At 39.4% G+C, this 16,162-nt stretch overlaps 1 protein-coding gene across 7 annotated transcripts in view; it reads left to right on the top strand.

The window, feature by feature from the left end:
• The window catches only part of CDK5RAP1 (CDK5RAP1 mitochondrial tRNA methylthiotransferase), a 72,028-nt gene that overhangs the window by 20,381 nt on the left and 35,485 nt on the right, over positions 1-16,162 (top strand). For 6 of the 7 annotated variants that reach the window (XR_004521993.2, XR_004521992.2, XM_033839214.2 and 3 more), the window contains 4 exons: positions 524-621; positions 1,327-1,382; positions 7,416-7,546; positions 9,779-9,928. Coding sequence is in view for 5 of the 7 variants with exons in the window: in XM_033839214.2 (XP_033695105.1) it covers positions 524-621; positions 1,327-1,382; positions 7,416-7,546; positions 9,779-9,928 (435 nt within the window). In the remaining 2 variants the exon portion in view is untranslated. The remainder of the gene's footprint in view (positions 1-523; positions 622-1,326; positions 1,383-7,415; positions 7,547-9,778; positions 9,929-16,162) is intronic. The other variant, XM_033839217.2, reaches the window with a different exon arrangement.

The following is a 16,162-nucleotide window of genomic DNA, read 5'->3' as shown; positions in this document are numbered from 1 at the left end:
CGTTGCGGAGCACAGGCTCCAGATGCGCAGGCTCAGTGGCCATGGCTCATGGGCCCAGCTGCTCCGTGGCATGTGGGATCTTCCCGGACTGGGGCACGAACCCGTGTCCCCTGCATCGGCAGGTGGACTCTCAACCACTGCGCCACCAGGGAAGCCCTAGTTTTAGTTTCTTGATGATATCTTTTAAAGTGGCTAATTAGTTTGTAAGCTGGATGAAACAAATGCTGTTTTTCCTTTCTGGCCTCTGTTGGCACTACCCCTGTATAGCCCCATGGCTTGAATCTGACCACTGCTTACTTTCTTCACTCTTTGAAAGCAGAGGTGCTATCAGGTGAAATGTCTGGGACAGACAGAACGTGGGTTGAGCAAAAGTAAAGATTTTCGGTAATTTATGTGTTTGGTTTAGTCAGCCTCTTAATTCTCAAAAATTAACCTTGGTGGAGAAACAGTGGGGGGTGGTATTCCTTTCCGCAAGATTCTTTGGTGTGACTTTGATGACCTTTAATGTGTTCTATTTGATCAGGTTCTGCAGCTGATTCATGAGAGGGACAATATCTGTAAACAGATCCACCTACCAGCCCAGAGTGGAAGCAGCCGTGTATTGGAGGCCATGCGGAGGGGGTCAGACTTGCTTGCGGGGGGGGCATCCCATACCTTTCCATGTTTCCTTAAGGACCAAGCAGTGTCTAAGAACCTAGTGTAGTGTGTGGCACACAGTAGCTGCTCACTAAATATTTATTACATGAGTAAACCCATGGACATTATAACTTGCTTCTGTTCATTCTATAAGTATAGACTGAGGACTAGATCACTCATTTCATTTGTTTAGCATGTGTTTTATTAAGCACCTACTGTGTGGCACACTGAGATTTTAATCCTTTAGCTTTTAACATTAAAGGTTTTTAGGTCTTAGAATTTAAATATAGCTCCATGTATTCACTCACTTTGGGAATAGTAAGTATAGCAAAGATAAGACTGAAAGGATCATGTGACAAATGGCAAGCTGTATGGAACTAGTAATTTCCTTGTATTCCACATTGGCAAAGAGTTTTAGAGATATTAAATGTTAATTTGTCTTCATTTCTTAGTTAAATAAAAACATCTATTTAGAGTAATTTATGTTCTTGAATTAAAATTTTATAGGCTTTGGATTAGGTTATAGTACAGGATTTGGATCAAAAGGACTCTTCTGGATACTTACTCTTGTACTGTCCTATGTGAATGAGAAGTAATTACATGTGATTAGTTCATAGTGCTATCTTCTTATAGCATTCATTTAAAGAAGATTGGTTCATCTAAGCGTTTTCTTTTTGTTCTTTATTGCAGATATTCAAGAGAAGCTTATGTGGAATTAATTCATCATATCAGAGAGTCTATCCCAGGTACATTTAAGAAACATATTTTGCTGAGCACATTACTCTACCAGTGACCCCAGTCTTCTTGGTCAGATACAGGCAACACCTGTGGTAGTACATTGTGTCACCTTTCTCACTTCTTTTGCTCCTCTTCCTTTCTCTCTTTCTCTTCTTTCCGATTTTTTAATATCTTGGTCTTGCTAGATATACTCAGAGGTGTGGATTAGCTTGTGGCCTCAGGTACTAAAGGGATTCCTTTTCTATAGTCTTTGTGTTTCTGAACACATGAGAGAAACCTCGTTCCTGCTCGTTAGCTGGCAAAGTTATAGTCTAAATTAGTTCTGATTTGGGAGCAATTGATATTTTTAAAAATGTGTACTTAGAGGTAATTTCCTTTCTTGTTATCATAACCCTTACTCCCCTTTCTCTTTTCCCTTCCTCCGAATAAAATTACTCTGTAAGTCTTTTAGTTTAGATTTGTTGACAATGTCTACATTGTTTTACAAATTTCTAATTATTGTAACTTGTGTTCTGTACCAATACTTTCATTTGGATGGGACAGGATAGTGTGGAGGTTCTCTGGGCTGCAGTTTTCTCATCTGTAACATGGAGTTAATAGTACTCACCTTATTGGATTGTTGGGATACTTAAATAAATTAAAGTGTGTCGGAACATTGTGTTTAACTTCAAAAGTATATGTTTGGATGAGGTACTGAAACATTCTTCATGATAGATCCCATGCTGGGTCATGCAAACCATGGGAAATTTAAGAAAACTGAAGTCATAGCAAGCATCTTTTCTAGCCACGACATTGTGAGATTAGAAATCAACTACAAGAAAAAAACTGTAAATTTAAACACAAACACATGGAGGCTAAAAAATGGATTGCTGAAGAAATCAAAGAGGAAATCAAAAAATTCCTAGATACAAATGAAAATGAAAACATGACGATCTAAAACTTTTGGGACACAGCAAAAGCAGTTCTAAGAGGGAAGTTTATTTATTTATTTATTTAAAATTATTTATTTATTTTTATTTGGTTGTGCCGGGGCTTAGTTGCGGCAGGTGGGCTCCTTAGTTGCGGTTCACTGGCTCCTTAGTTGGAGCACGTGGGCTCCTTAGTTGTGGCATGTGAACTCTTAGTTGTGGCATGTGTGTGGGATCTAGTTCCCTGACCAGGGGTCGAACCCGGGCCCCCAGCATTGGGAGCGCAGAGTCCTAACCACTGCGGCACCAGGGAAGTCCCTAAGAGGGAAGTTTATAGCAATATAATCTTACCTTAGGAGACAAGAAAAACCTCAAACCACCTAACCTTACATCAGAAGCAACTAGAGAAAGGAGAACAAAAACAAAACCCATAGTTAGTAGAAGGAAAGAAATCTTAAAGATCAGAGCAGAAATAAATGAAATAGAGATGAAGAAAACAACAGAAAAGATAAACTAAACCTGGTTCTTTGAAAAGATAAACAAAATTGATAAACCTTTGGCTTATATATAAGAATATAAGGGAAAGGGCTCAAATAAATAAAATCAGAAATGAGGGAATTCCCTGGCAATCCGGTGGTTAGGACTCCTTGATTCCACTGCAGGGAGCAAGGGTTTGTTCCTGGTTGGGGAACTAAGATCCCTAAGATTCCATATGCCATGTGGCACAGCCAAAAAAAAAGAAATGAAAATGAAGAAGTTACAGCTGATACCACAGAAATACAAAGGATCATAAGAGACTACTACAAGCAACTATATGGCAATAAAATGGACAACCTAGAAGAAATGGATGAGTTCTGTATGTATTTTTTTTTTTTTTTTTTTTTTTTTTTCGGTACGCGGGCCTCTCACTGTTGTGGCCTCTCCCGTTGCGGAGCACAGGCTCCGGACACGCAGGCTCAGCGGCCATGGTTCACGGGCCCAGCCGTTCCGCGGCATGTGGGATCTTCCCGGATCGGGGCACGAACCCGTGTCCCCTGCATTGGCAGGCGGACTCTCAACCACTGCGCCACCAGGGAAGCCCTGGATGAGTTCTTAGAAAGGTAAAATCTTCCAAGTCTGAACCAGGAAGAAGTAAAATATGAACAGACCAATTGCAAGTACTGAAATTGAACTGTGATTAAAAAACTTCCAACAAGGGACTTCCCTGGTGGCACAGTGGTTAAGAATCCACATGCCAAAGCAGGGGATGGAGCTTTGAGCCCTGGTCCGGGAAGATCCCACATGCCCTGGAGCAACTAAGCCCGTGTGCCACATCTACTGAGCCTGTGCTCTAGAGCCTGTGGGCCGCAGCTGCTGAGCCCATGTGCCACAACTGCTGAAGCCCTTGTGCCTAGAGCCTATGCTCCACAACGGGAGAGGGCACTGCAATGAGAAGCCTGCACATTGCAACGAAGAGTAGCCCCTGCTTGCCACAACTGGAGAAAGCCTGCACACAACAACGAAGACCCAACGCAGCAATAAATAAATAGATAGATAGATAGATAGACAGACAGACAAACCCACCCCCCAAACTTCCAACAAACAAAAATCCAGGACCAGCTGGCTTCACAGGCAAATTCTGTCAAACATTTAGAGAAGAGTTAACACTTATCCTTTTTATCCTTCTGAAACTATTCCAAAAAATTGCAGAGGAAGGAACACTCCCAAACTCATTTTGTGAGGCCACCATCACCCTGATTCCAAAATCAAAGATACCACAAAAAGAAAATTACACGCCAATATCACTGATGAACATAGACGCAAAAATCCTCAACAAAATACTAGCAAACTGAATCCAACAGTACATTGAAAGGCTCATATACCATGATCAAGTGGGATTTATCGCAGGGATGTAAGGATTTTTTTCAATATCCACAAATCAGTGTGATATACCACATTAAGAAACTGAAGAGTAGGGGCTTCCCTGGTGGCGCAGTGGTTGAGAGTCCGCCTGCCGATGCAGGGGACACGGGTTCGTGCCCCGGTCTGGGAAGATCCCACATGCCGCGGAGCGGCTGGCCTTGTGAGCCATGGCCACTGAGCCTGCGCGTCTGGAGCCTGTGCTCCGCAACGGGAGAGGCCACAACAGTGAGAGGCCCGCGTACCGCAAAAAAAAAAAAGAAACTGAAGAGTACAAACCATGTGATCATTTCAGTAGATGCAGAAAAAGCTTTTGACAAAATTCTACACCCATTTGTGATAAAAGCTCTCCAGAAAGTGGGCATAGAGGGAACCTAACAACATAATAAAGGCTATATATGACAAACCCACAGCTAACATCATACTTAAGGGTGAAAAGCTGAAAGCATTTCCTCTAAGATCAGGAACAAGACACTTTTTTTTTTTTTTTTTTTTTTTTTGTGGTACGCGAGCCTCTCACTGTTGTGGCCTCTTCTGTTGTGGAGCACAGGCTCCGGACGCACAGGCTCAGCGGCCATGGATCATGGGTCCAGCCGCTCGGCGGCATGTGGGATCTTCCCAGACCGGGGCATGAACCTGTGTCCCCTGCATCGGCAGGCGGACTCTCAGCCACTGCGCCACCAGGGAACCCCAAGGAACAAGACACTTTTATTCAGCATAGTTTTGGAAGTCCTAGCCATGGCAATCAGAGAAGAAAAAGAGATAAAAGGAATCCAGATCGGAAAAGAAGAAGTAAAACTGTCACTGTTTGCAGATGACATGATGCTATACACAGAAAATCCTAAAGATGCTACCAGAAAACTACTAGAGCTCATCAATGAATGTGGTAAAGTTGCTGGGTACAAAATTAATGTACAGAAATCTGTTGCATTTCTATACACTAGCAACAAAAGATCAGAAAGAGAAATTAAACAATCCCATTTACCATTGCATCAAAAAGAATAAAATACCTAGAAATAAACCTACCTAAGGGGCAAAAGACCTGTACTCTGAAAACTATAAAACACTATAAGATGAAAGTTAAGAAACTATAAGATCAAAGAAATTGAAGATGACACAAACAGATGGAAAGATATACCGCGTTCTTGGATTGGAAGAATCAATATTGTCAAAATGATTATACTACCCAAGGCAATCTACAGATTCAGTGCAATCCCTATCAAATTACCAATGGCGTTTTTCTCTGAACTAGAACAAGCAATTTTAAAATTTATATGGAAACATAAAAGATGCCGAATAGCCAAAGCAATCCTGAGAAAGAAAAATGGAGCTGGAGGAATCAAGCTCCCTGACTTCAGACTATACTACAAACTTACAGTCATCAAAACAGTATGGTACTGGCACAGAAACAGAAATATAGATCATTGGAACAGGATAGAAAGCCCAGAAATAAATGCACACATCTATGGTCAATTAATCTATGACAAAGGAGGTAAGAATATACAGTGGAGAAAAGACAGTTTCTTCAGTAAGTGGTGCTGGGAAAACTGGACAGCTACATGTAAAATAATGAAATTAGAACATTCTCTAACACCATACACAAAAATAAACTCAAAATGAATTAAAGACCCAAATGTAAGACTGGATACTATAAAACTTTTAGAGGAAAACATAGGCAGGGCACTCTTTGACATACATGGCAGCAGTATCTTTTTTTTGGCCATGCCACATGGCTTGAGAGATCTTAGTTCCCCAACCAAGGATTGAACCCAGGCTATGGCAGTGAAAGCGCCAAGTCCTAACCACTGGACCACCAGGGAATTCCTGCAGCAATATCTTTTTTTGGATCCACTTCCTAAAGTAATGAAGATAAAAATAAACAAATGGGAGCTAATTCAACTTAAAAAGCTTTTGTACAGCAAAGGAAACCGTAAACGAAAAGACAAGCCACAGAATGGGAGAAAATATTTGCAAACGAAGCAACCGACAAGGGATTAATCTCCAAGATAGACAAACAGCTCATGCAGCTTAGTATCAAAAAACAAACAGCCCAATCCAAAAATGGGCAGAAGACTTAAATAGACATTTCTCCATAGAAGACATACAGATGGCCAAAGAGCACATGAAAAGCTGCTCAACATTGCTAATTGTCAGAGAAATGCAAATCAAAACTACAATAAGGTATCACCTTACACTGGTCAGAATGGCCATCATCAAAAAATCTTCCGACAATAAATGCTGGAGAGAGTGTGGAGAAAAGGGAGCCCTCCTACACTGTTGATGATAATGTAAATTGGTACAGCTACTGTGGAGACAGCCATATGGAGACAACCACTACGGAGACAACCTCCATATTGGTACAACCAGTTTGGATGTTCCTTAAAAAACTATATATAGAGCTTCCATATGATCCAGTAATCTTACTCCTGGGCATATATCCCAAGAAAACCATAATTCGAAAAGATGCATGCACCCCAGTGTTCATTGCAGCATTATTTACAGTATCCAAGACATGGAAGGAACCTAAATGTCCATCGACAGGAATGGATAAAGAAGGTGTGGTACGTATATACAATGGAATATTACTCAGCCATAAAAAAGAATGAAATAATGCCATTTGCAGCACTGTGGATGGACCAAGAGTTTATCATACTAAGTGCAGTAAGTCAGACAAAGACAAATAACATATGATGTCAATTATAAGTGGAATTCATAAAATAGATAATCAACAAGGACCTACTGTATAGCACAGGGAACTCTACTCAATATTCTGTAATAACCTAAATATATGGGAAAAGAATCTGAAAAAGAATGGATATATGTATGTGTAAAACTGAATCACTTTGCTGTGCACCTGAAACTGACACAACATTGTAAATCAAATATACCCCAATATAAGATAAAAATTAAATTAAAAAAAAGTTAAAGCAGGACAAATTTGAAAATACGGACTCCTACTGTGTCCCTAAATCCAATATTTGTAGTGAAAAATATCTTTTCTAGCACTGAGGGGAATGTAGACTGAGAAGCCAGGCTCTGGCATGGGAACCTTGTTGATGAGCAGGCCTTTACCTCCTTGCTCTATAATAACTGTTCCGTTTTACTTGCACACGGGTTGGCTAGCTCCAGGGAAGGCCTTACAGTCTCTATCCTTCCCTCCGTAATCCACAGGTACCAAAGGCTTCTCTTGAAGGTAAGCAGCAGTGACATGCTGTCTTTTGTTGTGTGTCACAGGTGTGAGCCTCAGCAGCGATTTCATTGCTGGCTTTTGTGGTGAGACGGAGGAAGATCACCTCCAGACAGTGTCTTTGCTTCAGGAAGTTCAGTACAACATGGGCTTCCTCTTTGCCTATAGCATGAGACAGGTGAGCCCTGGGCTGGGGGAGGAGCTACTTCTATGCTGAGACTGACATAATTCCCGACCAGTTTCTGGTCGATTGTGGACAGCTGGGAAGAAAAGAAAGTGGCAGCGAGGCTGTCCTTGAGAAACCACAAGGATCTTACCATTCATTTCTTTATTTTTTCTAATAAACCTGTCTACCCTTTTATACAGTTCAGCAACTTGAGATGAAAAACAATTGTGCTAGTATTCCTCTTCATTAGAATATTTAAAATTATGTTTAGGTTGTTCAGAATTTGAAAGTGGAGGGAGGGGCACTGTTCTCTTTAAAAGAAACCGAAAATCTTTTATTAATATGCAGAACTTCTTTTTTGGCCAACAGATGTGATTTGTTTTACAGAGGCTCCTTGTTGCCCTCCTAGCCATCCTCAGCCTTTTTTTTTTTTCTTTCTCGGTACGCGGACCTCTCACTGTTGTGGCCTCTCCCGTTGCGGAGCACAGGCTCCGGACGCGCAGGCTCAGTGGCCATGGCTCATGGGCCCAGCCGCTCCGCGGCATGTGGGATCTTCCCAGACCGGGGCACGAACCCGTGTCCCCTGCATCGGCAGGCGGACTCTCAACCACTGGGAAGCCCGAGAAATTCTTTTTAATGCTAGAGTTGGGAAGTGAGTTTTCAGTGTGAGGTGGAAGCATATCCTATGGGCATTGAATATGAGTGTTTACTTGGAGTCTAATTCCTAGATTAGGGTTAAGGTCCTAGAGGCTTAATCAAGTAGCATAGTGGATGAGAACAAGCACTCACGTTGTGCCTTTCCCATTTAATAATGTGTGACCTTGGGAAAAGTTTTTGCTTTCTTCATCTGTGAAAAGGGATAACATAAATACCAACCTCATCAGGTTATTTTGAGATTTAAGATAATATATATAAAGCACTTAAAATAGTGTTTTATAATAGTTAAGTGCACAGTAGAGGTTAGTTGTTAATAAGACAGAATAGAGTAAATCCTGTAAGAGAATTCTGTTTTAGAATTCTCTACCCATTCTTCATTTCCCTCTGGATGTGGTAGTTCTCTTAAAGGCAGATTGGTTTGAATGTCTAGACTTTGGTGTATAGACTTTCCACTTTTGTCTAGCTCAGTGGTTCTCCAACTCCATTATGAGCTGCGTACCTAAAGATATATATAAAGTGTGTGTGTTTATATATATAAACATGTATGTACACTATGATTTTGGATGATTTAAAAGGTTTTCAAGGATACATTTTCTTTTCTTTTTTTTTTTTGACTGGGTAAAACCTGAGTGTGGTATAAAATTCAAAAGGTCAAAATAGTATGCAGTGCAAAGCAGTTGTTTTTTCTTCCTGGGTTGCCTAGTTTTTCAGTTCCTTCCCTGAAGGCAACTGCTTTTAGCAACTACTTCTTTAACCTTCCAGAGACATTTCATGTATTTATAAATATATTTATTTGTATACTTTCTACATCAAAGTTATTATACATGTTGATCTGTGCCTTGCTTATTTCTGTTCAGAGTATATTTTGGAGAGCAATCATATCTGTATACATAGCTATCTCATTCTTTGTCACAACTGGGTAATATTCCATTGTGTAGATAAACCATTATTTGTTTTACTGGTTACCTATTTTTTAAAATAAATTTAAAAAAATTTATTTATTTATTTGGCTGCACCGGGTCTTAGTTGCGGCACCTGGGATCTTCAGTTGTGGCATGTGGGATCTTTTAGTTGCAGCATGCAGACTTCTTAGTTGCACCATGCAGACTCTTAGTTGCGGCATGCATGTGGGATCTAGTTCCCTGACCAGGGATTGAACCTGGGCCCCCTGAATTGGGAGCACAGAGTCTTACTCACTGCACCACCAGGGAAGACCCTACTGGTTCCCTATTGATAAACATTTACTATGCTTTGCATCTTGTGTCTTTATAAACACTGCTGCTGAGTAACCTGGTATATGAATTATTTAGTGTCTGTATCCTATAAAAATATCAAGAACAATTTTGAGTCTATGATTTCCATGTGCTAAATTTAGAATTTAACCCTTGTAAAAACGTGGCTCCACTGTATAGTTACCTTTTTCTCTTAGAAGGCCCAAGAGTTAGAGAACCCTTGTGGTGTGGCTTGTGTTCCTATACATGTGTCTGTAAATTGCAAATTGGATGAGCATGTCTGCCTCCGTGTTTGAAGAACGGATTCTACAAGTCCGTGGTGACCTCCATCTCTCTTTTTTTTTTTTTTTAATAGAAGACACGGGCATATCACAGGCTGAAGGATGATATCCCAGAAGAGGTAAAATTAAGGCGTTTGGAGGAACTTATCACTGTCTTCCGAGAAGAAGCAACAAAAGCCAACAAGACCTTTGTGGGTTGTACCCAGCTGGTGCTGGTGGAGGGGGTGAGGCTATGTGTGTATGTATGTATGTATGTATGTGTATATATATATTTCGTTTTGTTTTTTAGAGCACAGTATATCTCCCTTTATTTAGATCTTTGATTTCTTTTAGCAGTTTTTAGCATATAGATCCTGTACATGTTTTCTTAGATTTACACCCATTTTTTTCTTTTTTTTAGCTATTGTAATTGCAACTATATTTTTATTTTGGGTGTCCATATGTTCACTGTTAGTATGTAGAAATAATTGGTTTTTGTATTTCTATCTTGTATCCTCTGATCTTGCTGAACTAAATAGTTCTAGGAGTTTTTTGGGTAGGTTGCTTGGGATTTTCTTTGCAAGTTATCATGTCTGTTTTTCTTTCTTCCTGTTGTTCCAGGGTTCCTTCTTTTTTGTTTACTTTTTGCTTAGAGAACTCCCTTTAGACACTCTGGCAGCACATTCTCTTTGTTTTCCTTCATCTTAGAGTGTTTTGATTTCTTCTTCATTCCTGAAGGATATTTTTGTATTTAGTGCAAGGATTAGTGAAAAGTATTTCTGCTCCACCTTTTTGGAAACACTATTATATGTGTATTTTTAGAAACAATTTTATTGTTTGTTTTCAGTCCTTTTAAAAATCACACTTTCTTAGAAATGTACTGCGTTTTGGAAGTTTGGAGTTCTGTAGTCTTCTGTGGTCAAGCTTGGGAACCTGGTCATCATTTAGAGCACTAAACAGATGGGATAAGGGGTGAGTTAGGGAACCTAACCTTCTGTGAAGCTGCATTCTTCGGCTATTGAAGAGGAGAGGAAAGAGAGAGATAGGGCTCTTTCTGTGACTCCTCACAAGTCCAGGTTTGAGAAAGGAGAGTCCTGCTCCATGCCTTAGGATATGGCAGTGTCAAAATCAGCAATTGCTTGGTATTTGTGTTTGTTAGGACTCTCTGGTAGTGAGTAACAGAGGGGAAACTTGTTCAAGCCATTCAGTCTAAGCCAAAAATAATTCTGTGTTGTATAAGACTTCAGGAGTGTTTTGTGGAGCCCAAAGGCAAGAATACTGCCAGGTGTCTGGAAGGGACTGTACCCAGTCTGGGAAGCCCTTGAGGCTCAGACTTTCTTCTCTCCTCCTCAGACCAGCTTTTCCTGATTCTTCATCTGTGTGGTAGAGTACAGCAGCCCTATAGTTCCTGTGTTTCATGGTGTAGTTCCAGTTTTTCACAGACCAAAGTTGTGTCTTTTAGCTCCAATTCAGATTTCCAGGAGAGGGAGTCTGATCACCTCAGCTTGGGTTAGGAATCTTCCTGTGGTCTGGTCTAGTAGCTGCTGATGGTTGGTGATGCTGAGCTGGTGAAATACCTCAAAAGTGTTTGCCTCGATAAATGCTTTGTTATTTAGGGTGTCACTGTGATTCTGGAGACCTGTACATGAACATGTCTATTAGTAATCCACATTTTATCCAGTAGGAATTAGGTCATTATATGCCCAGCTCTCCTCACACAGGGTCTGGTCAGAATAGTGTACCTGTCTTTTGATTGAATGAATAAGTACTCAAAGGTTACTAATTTTTGTCCAACACTTCATCAACCCCACAGAGGGCCCATGGTAATTAAATGAACCAAAACAAGGCTTTGTTTTTTTTTTTTTTTAAAAAAAAAACATATCCAGCATAAGCCAGTACTCACCTGGGGCTAGAGAATAAATGAATTTTTCAAGGCCAGCATTGGAATCTTCACTTTTTTTTTCTTTTTACATCTTTATTGGAGTATAATTGCTTTACAATGGTGTGTTAGTTTCTGCTTTATAACAAAGTGAATCAGTTATACATATACATATGTTCCCATCTCTCTTCCCTCTTGCGTCTCCCTCCCTCCCACCCTCCTTATCCCACCCTTCTAGGTGGTCACAAAGCACCGAGCTGATCTCCCTGTGCTATGCAGCTGCTTCCCACTAGCTATCTATTTTACATTTGGTAGTGTATATATGTCCATGTGACTCTCTCACTTTGTCACAGCTTACCCTTCCCCCTCCCCATATCCTCAAGTCCATTCTCTAGTAGTTCTGTGTCTTTATTCCTGTCTTACCCCTAGGTTCTTCATGACTTTTTTTTTTTCCTTTCTTAAATTCCATATATATGTGTTAACATGCGGTATTTGTCTTTCTCTTTCTGACTTACTTCACTCTGTATGACAGACTGTAGGTCCATCCACCTCATTACAAATAGCTCAATTTCGTTTCTTTCTATGGCCGAGTAATATTCCATTGTATATATGTGCCACATCTTCTTTATCCATTCATCTGATGGTGGACACTTAGGTTGTTTCCATCTCCTGGCTATTGTAAATAGAGCTGCAATGAACATTTTGGTACATGACCCTTTTTGAATTATGGTTTTCTCAGGGTATATGCCCAGTAGTGGCATTGCTGGGTCATATGGTAGTTCTATTTGTAGTTTTTTAAGGAACCTCCATACTGTTCTCCATAGTGGTTGTACCAATTCACATTCCCACCAGCAGTGCAAGAGTGTTCCGTTTTCTCCACACCCTCTCCAGCATTTATTGTTTCTAGATTTTTTGATGATGGCCATTCTGATGGGTGTAAGATGATATCTCATTGTAGTTTTGATTTGCATTTCTCTAATGATTAATGATATTGAGCATTCTTTCATGTGTTTGTTGGCAGTCTGTATATCTTCTTTGGAGAAATGGCTATTTAGGTCTTCTGCCCATTTTTGGATTGGGTTGTTTGTTTTTTTGTTATTGAGCTGCATGAGCTGCTTATAAATTTTGGAGATCAATCCTTTGTCAGTTGCTTCATTTGCAAATATTTTCTCCCATTCTGAGGGTTGTATTTTGGTCTTGTTTATGGTTTCCTTTGCTGTGCAAAAGCTTTGAAGTTTCATTAGGTCCCATTTGTTTATTTTTATTTCCATTTCTCTAGGAGGTGGGTCAGAAAGGATCTTGCTGTGATTTATGTCATAGAGTGTTCTGCCTATGTTTTCCTCTAAGAGTTTGATAGTTTCTGGCCTTACATTTAGGTCTTTAATCCATTTTGAGCTTATTTTTGTGTATGGTGTTAGGGAGTGATCTAATCTTATACTTTTACATGTACCTGTCCAGTTTTCCCAGCACCACTTATTGAAGAGGCTCTCCTTTCTCCACTGTACATTCCTGCCTCCTTTATCAAAGATAAGATGACCATATGTGTGTGGGTTTATCTCTGGGCTTTCTATCCTGTTCCATTGATCTATATTTCTGTTTTTTGTGCTAGTACCATACTGTCTTGATTACTGTAGCTTTGTAGCATAGTCTGAAGTCAGGGAGCCTGATTCCTACAGCTCCGTTTTTCGTTCTCAAGATTGCTTTGGCTATTCGGGGTCTTTTGTGTTTCCATACAAATTGTGAAATTTTTTGTTCTAGTTCTGTGAAAAATGCCAGTGGTAGTTTGAATAGGGATTGCATTGAATCTGTAGATTGCTTTAGGTAGTAGAGTCATTTTCACAATGTTGATTCTTCCAATCCAAGAACATGGTATATCTCTCCATCTATTTGTATCATCTTTAATTTCTTTCATCAGTGTCTTATAATTTTCTGCATACAGGTCTTTTGTCTCCTTAGGTAGGTTTATTCCTAGATATTTTATTCTTTTTGTTGCAATGGTAAATGGGAGTGTTTTCTTGATTTCACTTTCACATTTTTATCATTAGTGTATAGGAATGCCAGAGATTTCTGTGCATTAATTTTGTATCCTGCTACTCTATCAAATTCATTGATTAGCTCTAGTAGTTTTCTGGTAGCGTCTTTAGGATTCTCTATGTATAGTATCATGTCATCTGCAAACAGTGACAGCTTTACTTCTTCTTTTCTGATTTGGATTCCTTTTATTTCCTTTTCTTCTCTGATTGCTGTGGCTAAAACTTCCAAAGCTGTGTTGAATAATAGTGGTGAGAGTGGGCAACCTTGCCTTGTTCCTGATCTTAGTGGAAATGCTTTCAGTTTTTCACCATTGAGGATGATGTTGGCTGTGGGTTTGTCATATATGGCCTTTATTACGTTGAGGAAAGTTCCCTCTATGCCTGCTTTCTGCAGGGTTTTTATCATAAATAGGTGTTGAATTTTGTTGAAAGCTTTCTCTGCATCTATTGAGATGACCATATGGTTTTTCTCCTTCAGTTTGTTAATATGGTGTATCACATTGATTGATGTGCGTATATTGAAGAATCCTTGCATTCCTGGAATAAACCCCACTTGATCATGGTGTATGATCCTTTTAATGTGTTGTTGCATTCTGTTTGCTAGTATTTTGTTGAGAGGATTTTTGCATCTATGTTCATCAGTGATATTGGCCTGTGGTTTTCTTTCTTTGTGACATCCTTGTCTGGTTTTGGTGTCAGGGTGATGGTGGCCTCGTAGAATGAGTTTGGGAGTGTTCCTCCCTCTGCTATATTTTGGAAGAGTTTGCGAAGGATAGGTGTTAGCTCTTCTCTAAATGTTTGATAGAATTCATCTGTGAAGCCGTCTGGTCCTGGGCTTTTGTTTTTGGAAGATTTTTAATCACAGTTTCAATTTCAATGCTTATGATTGGTCTGTTCATATTTTCTATTTCTTCCTGATTCAGTCTTGGCAGGTTGTGCATTTCTAAGAATTTGTCCATTTCTTCCAGGTTGTCCATTTTATTGGCATAGAGTTGCTTGTAGTAACCTCTCATGATCTTTTGTATTTCTGCAGTGTCAGTTGTTACTTCTTTTTCATTTCTAATTCTATTGATTTGAGTCTTCTCCCTTTTTTTCTTGATGAGTCTGGCTAATGGTTTATCAATTTTGTTTATCTTCTCAAAGAACCAGCTTTTAGTTTTATTGATCTTTGCTATCTTTTCCTTCACTTCTTTTTTATTTGTTTCTGATCTGATCTTTATGATTTCTTTCTTTCTGCTAACTTTGGGTTTTTTTTGTTCTTCTTTCTCTAATTGCTTTAGGTGCAAGGTTAGGTTGTTTATTCGAGATGTTTCCTGTTTCTTAAGGTAGGATTGTATGGCTATAAACTTTACTCTTAGAACTGCTTTTGCTGCATCCTATAGGTTTTGGGTCGTCATGTCTCCATTGTTATTTGTTTCTAGGTATTTTTTGATTTCCTCTTTGATTTCTTCAGTGATCACTTTGTTATTAAATAGTGTATTGTTTAGCCTCCATGTGTTTGTATTTTTTACAGATCTTTTCCTGTAATTGATATCTAGCGTGTGGTCAGAAAAGATACTTGATACAATTTCAATTTTCTTAAATTTACCAAGGCTTGATTTGTGACCCAAGGTATGATCTATCCTGGAGAATGTTCCATGAGCACTTGAGAAAAATGTGTATTCTGTTGTTTTTGGATGGAATGTCCTATAAATATCAATTAAGTCCATATTGTTTAATGTATCATTTAAAGCTTGTGTTTCCTTAATCTATTTTCATTTTGGATGATCTGTCCATTGGTGAAAGTGGCGTGTTAAAGTCCCCTACTATGAATGTGTTATTGTCGATTTCCCGTTTTATGGCTGTTAGTATTTGCCTTATGTATTGAGGTGCTCCTATGTTGGGTGCATAAATATTTACAGTTGTTATATCTTCTTCTTGGATTGATCCCTTGATCATTATGTAGTGTCCTTCTTTGTGTCTTCTAATAGTCTTTATTTTAAAGTCTATTTTGTCTGATATGAGAATTGCTACTCCAGCTTTCTTTTGGTTTCCATTTGCATGGAATATCTTTATCCATCCACTCACTTTCAGTCTGTATGTGTCTCTAGGTCTGAAGTGGGTCTCTTGTAGACAGCATATATATGGGTCTTGTTTTTGTATCCATTCAGCCAGTCTCTGTCTTTTGGTGGGAGCATTTAATCCATTTACATTTAAGGTAGTTATCGATATGTATGTTCCTATTCCCATTTTCTTAATTGTTTTGGGTTTGTTATTATAGGTCTTTTCCTTCTCTTGTGTTTCTTGCCTAGAGAAGATCCTTTAGCCTTTGTTGTAAAGCTGGTGTGGTGGTGCTGAACTCTCTCAGCTTTTGCTTGTCTGTAAAGGTTTTAACCTTTCCATCAAATCTGAATGAGATCCTTGGTGGGTAGAGTAATCTTGTTGTAGGTTTTTCTCCTTCATCACTTTAAATATGTCCTGCCACTCCCTTCTGGCTTGCAGAGTTTCTGCTGAAAGATCAGCTGTTAACCTCATGGGGATTCCCTTGTGTGTTATTTGTTGTTTTTCCCTTGCTGCTTTTAATATGT

Source organism: Tursiops truncatus, chromosome 15, assembly GCF_011762595.2.
Source record: "Tursiops truncatus isolate mTurTru1 chromosome 15, mTurTru1.mat.Y, whole genome shotgun sequence".
Classification (NCBI taxonomy): Eukaryota; Metazoa; Chordata; class Mammalia; order Artiodactyla; family Delphinidae; genus Tursiops; species Tursiops truncatus.
Note: the sequence above shows the minus strand (reverse complement) of the source record. Positions and strands in the feature narration are given on the sequence as shown.